General features: G+C 45.8%; 2 protein-coding genes across 7 annotated transcripts; one reads left to right on the top strand and one right to left on the bottom strand.

Moving 5' to 3' along the window:
* Nucleotides 1-3182: 3182 nt before the first annotated feature.
* On the top strand, nucleotides 3183-6879 carry LOC123059859 (uncharacterized). 6 transcript variants are annotated; one of them, XM_044482389.1, is made up of 9 exons: nucleotides 3183-3502; nucleotides 3579-3661; nucleotides 4151-4392; nucleotides 5379-5450; nucleotides 5572-5639; nucleotides 5720-5870; nucleotides 5953-6033; nucleotides 6176-6265; nucleotides 6436-6879. In XM_044482389.1, the coding sequence occupies exons 3-9, from the start codon at nucleotides 4156-4158 to the stop codon at nucleotides 6565-6567; spliced, it is 831 nt and encodes a 276-aa protein (XP_044338324.1). In that variant the 5' UTR covers nucleotides 3183-3502; nucleotides 3579-3661; nucleotides 4151-4155; the 3' UTR covers nucleotides 6568-6879. The 6 variants fall into 6 exon arrangements, with proteins under 6 accessions (XP_044338324.1, XP_044338323.1, XP_044338322.1 ...); XM_044482388.1 differs by having other exon boundaries at nucleotides 3575-3661; XM_044482387.1 differs by lacking the exon at nucleotides 3579-3661.
* A 108-nt stretch (nucleotides 6880-6987) lies between these two features.
* On the bottom strand, nucleotides 6988-10413 carry LOC123059858 (EEF1A lysine methyltransferase 2). Its single transcript, XM_044482385.1, has 7 exons — nucleotides 9954-10413; nucleotides 9655-9771; nucleotides 8729-8863; nucleotides 7947-8043; nucleotides 7676-7779; nucleotides 7454-7505; nucleotides 6988-7336 (listed from the first exon to the last, which is right to left on the bottom strand). Exons 1-7 carry the CDS (start codon nucleotides 10280-10282, stop codon nucleotides 7139-7141), a joined length of 1032 nt encoding a protein of 343 aa, XP_044338320.1. The 5' UTR covers nucleotides 10283-10413; the 3' UTR covers nucleotides 6988-7138.
* Nucleotides 10414-10913: the final 500 nt, after the last annotated feature.

The raw sequence follows: 10913 nt of genomic DNA, 5'->3' as shown, positions 1-10913 counted from the left end.
AGTCGGAAGTCTCCTCTGTATCTGTATCTGTATCTGAACCATGATGGATGTGCACCCGAGTGAATCGCCCGTACGTGCGTCAAATGATTAACCTTTGCATCTGTACGTATGTGTTTGGGTTTAGCTTGTACACGCCGTATGTCCCCCATTAGGTACGTACGTACGTGCCTCTCTCCATTTCATAGACCCTGAGAAAAGAAACAAACCTGAGGACATCCATGTGGAAATCGACCAGAGACCACTCTGACTCTGACTGCTCTGGGACGAAACCCAAGGTGAAATCACACGGTTTCGGTTGAGATCAACAAACAGACTCTCTTGGTCTCATAATATAGGAGCGTTCTTGACACTACACGTCGTAGGATCACGTTCCTTGTTTTGTTTCCACAAAGATTCAGAGGCACAAAAGGAAACCCATGGCCATGGGTGGGTGTGTTGGTTGAGAATAAAATGCAGAGGCAGTTCGCAGCAGCACAGTACAGGTGCATTTGTTATGAACAAGACCATCACCATAGGACAGGTCAACAAGAAGAGATCACACGCACACCTAAACAATTACAGCATGTTCCATTTGCAATTCTGCATGCATGATTCCGCCCATGGAACCATGCATGCAGCGAGAGTGTGAGCTAGACAAAAAAAAGTGTGAGCTAGACATGTCACTTGATTAGTCTATGGGGTTCACCAACTAAACCCAACTCTAACCAAAGTACATACCAAGCTGACTTGCGCAACAAACAGTTGAGAATATTAACGAGCCTCCTTTTTGGGTCACCTCCATTGACCAAATCTGCAGATAAATGATTATGGTTTTGTCACATTCCAGACCAAACCAAACCCTCTGGTGTAGGGAGGGTTGGTAATGGAGTTGACAGGTCTCGGGCACCTTTTTTAACAGTGTTTCCTTGTGCCAAAATAGCTATAGGCCTGGCGTGGATGCGTTGACGTGTTGTCAATTCAAACCATGTGGGAACTCCAGGATTGGTCATCGGATTAGCTTTTGACCCATCGTGTGGTACGCTGTCAAGTTGCTATACGTTGGTGAGAAATGTTGCAATAGAGAAAGGCAGCTGAGATCATCTTAATTTGCTCATGACTCACAGGAACCCACTTGATTGGTCCTAATCTTGCGACAGCAGGATCAAGTGCTATTAACTCAAACCAATTGCACGTTTTAGGCCACGAACTCACGAATTGAACCTCTTTTTTTTTTGAAACAAGGCAAAAGATTTGTCAATTTCATTGAATAAGAAGGAGTATTAGGGGTCTTGGCCAAAGGCCAAATACCATATCACTCTCGCGGCATGGTATTACACAAATGTTTCGTACCGACCAGACACCATACCACTGCCTCGTCTTTGATTCTACTCTCTCCGTCTTTGAAAGAGTGTACTTCCAACTTTGTTGAAAAGTCAAATTTTTTATGTTTGACCGTATTTATACAATAATAAACCAATATTTATGCCATCAAATTAGTAGCATTGGATTCATGATAAAATATATTTTTGTCATATACCTATTTGGTTTCACAAGCATTGATATATTTTTGCACAAACTCGGTCAAACTTTGAGATAGTTTGACCCTCCAACAAAGTTGGAAGTACACTCTTTCAACGACAGAAGGAGTAGCAACTAAAACTCCAACAGGCACTGCGACATTACGAAATACCCTAGCATTCCGCTCTTTCCAGATTTCCCACAAGACAAGTAGCATAAGGCAGGTAAGCGGTCGTCGAGATTGCGTCGTGTTGGAGGCGTTGGCGCGCCACCAAGTCTTCACTGTGTCAACCATGCCCCAGTTTTGCGGGTAAATGTCATGAAGGCCAAGCCACACTTTAATCATATTTCACACTCTAACCGTGTATCGGCATTTGAAAAGCAGATGAGCCGCCGATTCCTGAACTTGCTTACAAAGGGGGGCACATGTTGCAAATAGGCCATAAACTCATTAATCTGATCAAATAAGGCCAAAACCGATTTGGGGGAAGAAAAAAAACCGGCCACGTGGCTGCCATGTCAACATGCATTTGGCAGTTTACGCTTGTAGTTATAAATAGAAGGTCTTTTTTACAAACCTCCTTTTGCACTCCCTTTGAAAATGGGTACAAAACACTATGTTCAAAGGGCCTCCAACCCATGCCATTACAACACTAAACAATTTCCGTTGAAACTAGCATATGCATTGTATATATTCCATGGGAGCAAAAGCATATACAAGCTTACTTTGCAAAGTAATATAAGAACATTTAGATCACTAAAGTAGTGATGATCTAAATGCTCTTGTATTTCTTTACGGAGGGAGTACTAATGCTAATGCTAATGATGTCGTGTGATCTGAGGTTGTAACCTTTAGCGTAAGTAAATGCAGTCTTGATACTGAAACCAAGTGAAAGCACAAGAATTTGCTGGGAAATTAAGGGTGGCGGGAAAACGTGTGCAGGCCGTGTTAGTTAACCTGCTGCCTGGCTACGTCCTAGGTAAGGGGGTTAGTGGTGGGCCACCTACACTGCTACAAGCAGGGGATCCATCTGCGATCCCCTCCGTTCTTCCAGTAGAGAGAATCTTTCTTTCAAGCTAATTAACTGATGGGATGGATGGCACGATTAGCAGGCCATCAGACCAGGTCACTAGCGGGCTGGGATACCACTGTCTTTCTAACCATCCAATCATCGGTTGGTTCGCGCGTGTTCATCTAGCTGCACAGGAAACAAACTTGCGCCTTGCGATCCCAGGTCAACAGGTAAAAAGGAAAAATCAGTACAACAGTTCACATTTGACAGGACCAGGCACTGCCATTGCTTGGTGTGAAATGAAATGGCCATGGCGAGAGGGCAGTACTAGTACATAGTTGCAACTGTATTTAAACTCATGAGTAACACACACACACTCTCTCTGAAGATCCGAAGAAACCTTGTGAGTAATAATGTCACGAGTTTACTTCTCCATTCTTACTTTGACCGCTCTGACTTGTTCTCAGCTCCAATACAATTACAAACGGGTTGAAAATAAACGAAAGAGAAAGAAAGAGGGAGCCCTGGAAGAAAGCAGCGTGGAAAGCTTTTGGAAAGTGACAAAGGGATAGCAGCACTAGAGAAGAGCAGCAGGAGTATCAGTGAGGTTGTTGTGAGGTGAGGTGATGCACTGACAGACAGACAGATGCATATACCTATTCCCCTTCCTCTCCTCTTCCCCCTTGCCTTGCGTTTCCTCTCTTGTCTTCCAATTTAAATCCCACGAGAAGCAAGGAGAAAGAAAGAAAGAAAGAAAGAAAGAAGAGGAGGTGACTGAGTGTGTTTCTTTCTCCATTGCGCTTCCCTTCTCCTTCCCTTGGCTTGGCCTCCAATGTTTTCTTACATCCCCCTCCACTCCATCTCTTGCTTCCCAAACCTGGCTTAACCTCTCCTCCTTCACTTGCCTTGGCCATTAACCACGCCCCAAATCCAACCTTCAAAGCTTTCCTCCTCCCCCTGCTGCCGTCTTGGTGATAACTAACCTCCGCAAGGTAAACATTTCTTCTACTGCTCATTTTCGTTGGGTTGTGCTGCTGCTCATTTCTAATATAACCCATATTCAGTCAGACCACTGAAACCTCGAAGCCATCTTCATTCAGTTGATCTCTTCTTGATTTCTCCCTGCTCTGCTCTGCTCTTCTCTTCTCTAGGTGAGTTTTCTTGGGTTTGGCTCTCGATCGATTGTCTCTCCCCTTGCTCGGTGGTGTATTCTTTTCTGCTCCAAAGAATAATAATATTAAAGCTGTCTACAGCGCTGTGATGCGATGAATGTTTTATGCATATGCACGCCACACGACAGTCGCCTTCCTTGCGTTTCCCGTCCAAAAGTTTCAGAAAATTTGTCCCCTTCTTGCTCTCGATGCCGATGCTGCCTGCCAGTGATTCCAGCTGCTTCAGATTAACAGAAAAAATGGCTTTGTTAACTCCCAGTTCCTTGCGGTTATCAATCACTTTAATCACACTCGCAGCCGGCGGTTGGGACCTGCAAGTTCCTCACAGAATAAATACAAGAAGCACCAGCAGTTGCATATTCGCATTGCATTCCCCCGCTCGGCAAGCCTGCAACTGCATGCCCGAGACAGACAGAGTCTAAAGGCCGCCATGGATGATTATACCTGCGTCTGCGTGCGTGCTTGCAGGGCCCATGGGTGAACACCTCGCGCTGCTGGTGGACCGGCTGCTCACGGAGTCCACGCTGGAGGCGGCCATCGTGAGCAGGAAGCAGCCGGCCGCGGACGACACGCCGGCGGCGATCGTCTACTGCTGTGACATCGCCGCCGCTGGCGGCGACCCGAGCAAGATGGTGGAGTGCAGGATCTGCCAGGAGGAGGACTGGGACACCGGCATGGAGGCCCCCTGCGCCTGCCGCGGCAGCCTCAAGGTAACAAAACACAACAATGTTCAGAACGCCTGATTATTAAAAAAAAATCCCCTTTTGGTGGAATTTTGCAGTAATTTAACTTCGTTGACCAAAAAAAGAATCCAGAACAGCTGCAGAAGTTTTCTGATATAGGATGGGAAATTTGATATAATCGGTGTTTCTGATCTTAATTTTGGGTGCCTAGTTTGGTTTCCAGTACGTAGTAGTACTATACTAGTGGAGTGTAAGTTTGACTTGCCATGAGGATTTTTTGTTATTTTTGGTTGGGGTTAGATTCAGTAGGTTGTATCTAATTAAAGTATCAGGAAAGCTCAGTGACGGATTTGATGATGAAATCAACCTTGTTTGCCTCAATGTAGCTTGCAAGGCAATGCGGCAATGCCTAATGCTGGCCTTCCTCTTTGGATTGCGACATAAATAGACATGTAGTGCTAAAAAGTAGAAATGAGTGTGGTTTTGACTTGCCATGAAGAAGTGTTGATATTTGTTATGGTTGGGGTTAGATGCAGTAGGTTCTATATTAGTTAAGTATTATGTGAAAAGGGTCAGCAATCTCAGGATAAAATCCACTATGTTTGCCTAAATTGTAGCTTGGAAGGTAGTAGTGCCTAATGTTGGCCTTCCTTTTTGGACTGTGACATGTATATATAGTGTGTGCAAAACATGATATTAAAAAAACTTGTTTGTAAATAATAATGCAAAATAAGTGTAGGTGTTTTGCTTTCCCAAAGTTGGAAGCAAGGGAGAGAGCTATATTTAGATCATCATCACACAATGCGTGAGACAACTACCTACACTATGTTCCACGCAGGGTCAAATGTAGCTGAAACTTTTAAGAACCATTCTGGCCTTTTGTCCTTTTTGATGATCCATTATCATCATCATAGAGATATGCTTGGAATGTACTAAGAAGACACTGTATTTCGGTCGATTACACCGGTGGAGTACATAGTATTAAACTATTACCCTTTTTTTCCTTCTTGCAGTATGCCCATCGAAAATGCATCCAGCGTTGGTGCAATGAGAAGGGCGACACCATCTGCGAAATATGCTTGCAGGTAAAAGACAAACAAAAATTGCCTATCTACACGATCAATGTTATTTTTGTTTTGTTTTGTTTTGTTGAAAAAACAGATAAACATGTGTACCTCTAGTCTCATGAACTCTCTATTTCTACAGCAATTCAGGCCAGGCTACACTGCCCCACAGCAGCTGTTCCACTATGGAAGCATACCAATGAACTTCAGGCAGGCAGCCATTTCACAAGCTTTTTCCTGATGCAAAACCATGGTGATGTCTCTTTGTAAAACGTCTCTCCTGTCCACAGGGGGAACTGGGAGGTCGCGCGGCACGATCTCCACGACTCTCAGGTCATAACAATGGTGCCCTCGGAGCGCGATTTCATGGACGAGTACGACGACTACTTTCCGGTCAGGACAAGGAGCAGCGCCCTGTGTTGCCGGACAGTCGCTATCATTGTGAGTTCATCAGAATAGGCTGTGTTTGGATCAATGAAGGGCTTTCTAATTAACAGCTAGCTATGTCATTGTGATCCAACAGTTCCTGGCCCTCCTGGTTCTCCGGCACACTCTTCCTCTCATGGTCGGCGGCGACGGGGAGTACTCGTTTGCTCTGTTTTTGGTAAGATCTATGGCTAACATTTGTGTTCATTACATCACACAACACCAGAATCTTCAGACTCTTCTTTAACAAAGTCTGGTCTTGTTCTTGCCTAGCCTCTGATCTTGAATTTTACCATTTTATGGGGACGAAAAAAAAGCAGCTTCTTGTGCTGAGGACAGCTGGGATTCTGTTCCCAATCTTGGTGATGGTGAGAGCAATGGCAACCTTCCATCGTCGTCGTCGCCAACAGGTAACCTCATCACTGAATGACCAGCCATTGTTGGGTTTGGAACCTGGTTAGGTGTAGTGATCCTGATACCAGTCAGCAGCAGAACACTGATACCAGTTTCACTTGCACTGCAGAGTTCTATACTCTTTTCTGATGCGTAACTCTGGGGTCTAGATCTCTTGATACTGCAGGGAAACCAGGGAACTTACATGTTCTTCTCGGACACCGAGGATGAGGACGATGACGACGAGGTGGAAGAAGAGGATGCCGACGCCGATCCTGCGCCGCCTCACTACCAACCACGCCTTATCCCCGTCTACTGACACCATACAAATCGGTGCGGCGTCGGTGTGGTTAACAGAAGCAAAAATCCCAAGAAACAGGGAAAAAGATACTGATGTAGTAGGATAGTCTGAAGCCACTCGCTTCTGTGTGCACAAGAAATAGGAGATTGTAGTGGCTCTGTACATACCACAAGACTGACCCAGACGATGTAACTTGTGAGCTTCTCTAACTCTCCCATGTACTCGAGAGATTGCCTAAAATTACTTGCAAAATGCATGGAATTACAGGCCTGTATCTGAACCTGTGATCCTGCAACTCATGCTTGATCTACAGTTCTTTGATTTGTCTTACTGACATGTGCATGGACTATTGATCAGTTTTCTGAGCATACAAATTTCTGTACATCTGTTTGCAACATTTGCTTGATAAGCTTTAAAACAGTACAGTAACGCAGTATATCCAGCCATAACAAAGCACCACACTAGCGAATAACGTATCCGACAAGGTAAATTATCATCCATAGAAGAGCAGCTGTCCTGGGGTACATTGTTACTCACAGGTCTGATAAGTTAGGGGCAGAGAGGGGGGATGGATACATATACATATATTTCATGTATGCAGGAAAGCAACGGTGGCGATGCAAATACCATCGACGTTTGGGTAAGCTTGGACGTGGTCGAGGTACTTGAACACCACGGCATCGCTGGCAAGAGCTCCTTCAGAGACCATAGCGCCCAACTTTCTCTGGTTGAAGTTCTCCACCTCCTGCACTAGCTCATCCTTGGTCCTGCTGCAGGATGTGATGACCTACACATATGCACAGGTAACATCAGAGGGTAATCCATTGATTTGCACGCAGTCATCTTTCTCAATTGTTAATTTTACTGTGAATATACTGCTAACAAATGCAACGGAAGTACTGACCAGTATGCCACCAGGGGAAACCAAGCTGGCCACTGACTGCCAATACATCATTCTGAAATGCAGTACCGGAAACAAATTAATACATGGAAGCAATCAAGTGATCCCATCCTTTTGTCAAAATAAATTCAGGAAATCCAAAGTGTTAAACCACAGCTATGAAGATTTACAATAATATCACTCATACGGATTAAGGTACATCTGAACACCTAAACATGCATTTACCTCTTTACAGGTCCATCAGGGTGGAGCCCTATTGCATCCAGAGTCCCTTCATCCATCACAAGTTCAAATCTCCTCTCCAACTTCGACTCCAGAACATCATCAACCTGCAAACATAAAAAGGTTCATAAATCAGAAAGGGTTCTTTCTTCATCTTTCAAATACGGGGACACTATGTTCAACATTACATACTGAAGCACAAGAAGGCGCAAAAATGTGGAAATGAAATACGATCATGTAATGTGAACGTCTAATGCTCCACCGAGCAACTCACCAGGAAATTAATGTGCTCAAATCCATCACGAATTGCAAGGTTTCGAGCAAGCTCAATTGCGGCTTCACTATAGTCAATGCCAGTTAGATCAGAAAACCTGTATATTTACATAACAAATCAGTACTGCCAAGAGGTGTTAATAATGAGACAGGCATAATGCATAAAGGAATTTCTCTTATGTACGAAAACCAACTAACACCAAGACGCCTTTCGAAAGGAACAGGATACTGCCAGGTGCCAGCATAATCTTCCTCAAAGCATAAAAGCAGTATCGTATGACTATTTCAAAGTATATTACATGCTGTTTTAAAAGACAGCTCCATTATGATAATTGAGAATCATATGATGCTCCATATCTTTTAACATGTCATACATAGACAAGATGAATAAATAGGGACCACCTACCATTAACTTGCCACTAATTGCGACAATCACATAGGCATCCAAATCTCAGTATTCTCATAAAAACATGGGAAGAAATAAAATTTAACCGCAACCATCTAATCCATAAAATGCCGTGAGATGTCTCACAAACATGTGGATCCTGGGGCCACCAATCAGTAAGACATCCAGAGCCATTTTGTGTAATCTTCCCAAAATCGTATGCTTTGTTTATGTAGGGCATACAAATCCAGGACCAAAAAGATAATCGATCTAGTAAACATTATGAAAAGCAATTCATCGCCAGAGTACTGAAGTTGACAACAGTAATATTCATGTCAAGATTACGTTTGGGAAATGTAAACCAACAAGTTAGTCAGTGTCCTGTTTCCACAGCATACCCTTGTTTTGCAAGCTGCTGTAAGAGTCGTCCGCTCCCAGTTCCTATGTCAAGTACACTGCAGCCGGGCAAATCCTTGCTGAAGCATAAGTTTTTCGTCCAGCCTACAAGGACATCCATGGCCTCGGTGCCAAACCTGCAACAGATGCCAACCAGACAGTCATTTCACTCTGAAATCTTCAAGTAAGTGATACTCTACAGAATCCCCGACTATAGATAGCTGCAAGAAACAGCTCGTCTGTCCAAAACAGTGAACAGGCAGAGAAAAAGGACAACGCTATGAGTTGTGATATTCATTTGGCCAATGGGCGGTGTACACAAGCTTATATCAGCCAAACTACAATAGAAAACAATACTTGCCCATATTTGCTGATATCAGACCCCGTTGCTTTATTTTCAAATATTTTCCCACGAGAAGGCAAATCTGAGAAAGGCAAGAAACAGCTGGCTTCCAAAATAGTTATCAGACAGAGGAAAAGGATAACACGATCAGTTGCGATTTTCATTTAGCCAACAGGCAGCGTACACCATCTTATACCAGCCAAACTCCAAATAGATAACCATATTAGCCCATAATTCCTGATACCAGATCTCATTGCTCCGATTCTAAAATACTTTTCTCACAAGAAAGGCAAGTCTAAGCGCATGCGTCACGTTTGTTTTACATTTATTAAGCGGCAGCATAGTACCTTGATTGCGCTCCTTACTGCTCTTCCCATGATGTTCATGATCCCATCAATTAAGATTCAACATCAGGTTGATTGTGCTCCTTACTGGTATTGTCATGGTACTAACTAAGCTACAACCTAAATGCTCATGATTCCATTTATTAAGATTCAACATCCGGTCGTGCAGAAAATGTGTTGCTCTAACTAAATCTTAGCGCATGTAGACAAGTTCAGTAAAAGCAGTAAGTAGAAGTCTTACCAGTCATCCGCGTGGCTGCGTCCATGGTAATTAGCTAGGTCTTCGGCGTACGCGCCGTCCTGGTAATTGTGCAGGCCCAGCATCGGCGGCACGACGTCAGGCACATCCTTGTCAAAGCTGCTCAAGATCAACAACACGAGACAATTTCGATCCACTCAGCAGACAGGCTAAAAAATTGTGTAGTTCCGGAGGGGGCAGAATGCAATTGTGTGGGGGAGATCGATCGATGGATCGGTGGACTCCCCCAAATCACAGAGACGAAAGGAATCAGATCGCAGCGGATCCCTGGGCGGGCTGACCTGAAGTCGGAGGAGTGGTGGGCGCTGAGGGAGGAGGAGCAGGCGGAGGGCGCGGCGACGGAGGCCACGGAGGAGGAGGAGGCGAGGAGCACCTCGGCGGTGTCGGCGTAGCGCTGCTCGTCGTCGAGGGTGCTGCCGTAGTCGCTCTTGATGGACCACGAGTCGGCCGCCACGGAGCGGTCGTCGTCCGACGCCATCTCGCCGGGCGGGCCCGGGGGGCCTCCCCCTCCCCCCGCGGCCGCGGCGGGGGGGCCGCCCCAGACCCCGGTCCCGAGCATCCGCGTCGGGAACATCTCCGGATCCTCCGGCGGCCACCGTATCCCCGCCATGCCCGGCGCCCGCTCGCCGGAGATGGACGCCGGAGCGAACGAACGAACCCTAGCTCGCCGGTGCGGTGCGGTGCGTGTCGGTCGGGGTGGAGGGAGGGAGGGGGGAGTCGCGTGCGTGCGTGCGTGCGTGCGTCTGGGTCCGAGACGGAGGGAGGGAGAGGGCTGGCCCGCGTGTCGGTGTGGGAGCTGGGCGGAATGGGGCGCGTGGTGGCGGGGCTGGGAGGCTGGGGGTGGTCGATGACGTGTGGGCCCGACGGTGAGGTGGGCCGTGTGGCAGTGACGCTTTGGGTGGGATCGGCGAGGGTGGAGGGCTTGTCCTTTGCGGGAGACGTACGGGAGTTGAATGGAATGGAGGGGAAGGCCGTTGGTCGTTGGGGAACGGACCGGTCTTTTGGCATGGGTAATGTGATCGCCCATATTGGAGTAGATTCTAAAAAAATCAACTAGTAGTACTGCTATATGAAAATTCCTGATGCATCTATAAAAAAAATTGAAACACCCTGATTCTAAAAAAAGCTATATGGAAAATCCTGGGAAAAAAAACTATATGAAAAAACATCGCTCAGAAATTTACGAAAATGTTACACCAACCCAATCTATAATGGCTTTTAAGGGGTACACTAATACTTCC

The sequence above is a fragment of the Triticum aestivum genome, chromosome 3A (assembly GCF_018294505.1).
Source record: "Triticum aestivum cultivar Chinese Spring chromosome 3A, IWGSC CS RefSeq v2.1, whole genome shotgun sequence".
NCBI classification, from domain to species: domain Eukaryota; kingdom Viridiplantae; phylum Streptophyta; class Magnoliopsida; order Poales; family Poaceae; genus Triticum; species Triticum aestivum.
The sequence above is the reverse complement of the archived record's forward strand: the minus strand, read 5'-3'. Positions and strand labels throughout refer to the sequence as shown.

Bases quoted from the DNA above. Each gene is read 5' to 3' on its own strand.
- LOC123059859 (XM_044482386.1), top strand. From the start codon at position 4,117: ATGATTATACCTGCGTCTGCGTGCGTGCTTGCAGGGCCCATGGGTGAA. The intron at 6,034-6,175 runs GTAAGATCTATG...AAAAAAAAGCAG, and splicing joins ACTCGTTTGCTCTGTTTTTG to CTTCTTGTGCTGAGGACAGC. The intron at 6,266-6,435 runs GTAACCTCATCA...TTGATACTGCAG, and splicing joins ATCGTCGTCGTCGCCAACAG to GGAAACCAGGGAACTTACAT.
- LOC123059858 (XM_044482385.1), bottom strand. From the start codon at position 10,282: ATGGCGGGGATACGGTGGCCGCCGGAGGATCCGGAGATGTTCCCGACG. The intron at 8,864-9,654 runs GTAAGACTTCTA...CATCTGTTGCAG, and splicing joins CGCAGCCACGCGGATGACTG to GTTTGGCACCGAGGCCATGG. The intron at 7,506-7,675 runs GTAAATGCATGT...ACTGCATTTCAG, and splicing joins CCTGATGGACCTGTAAAGAG to AATGATGTATTGGCAGTCAG.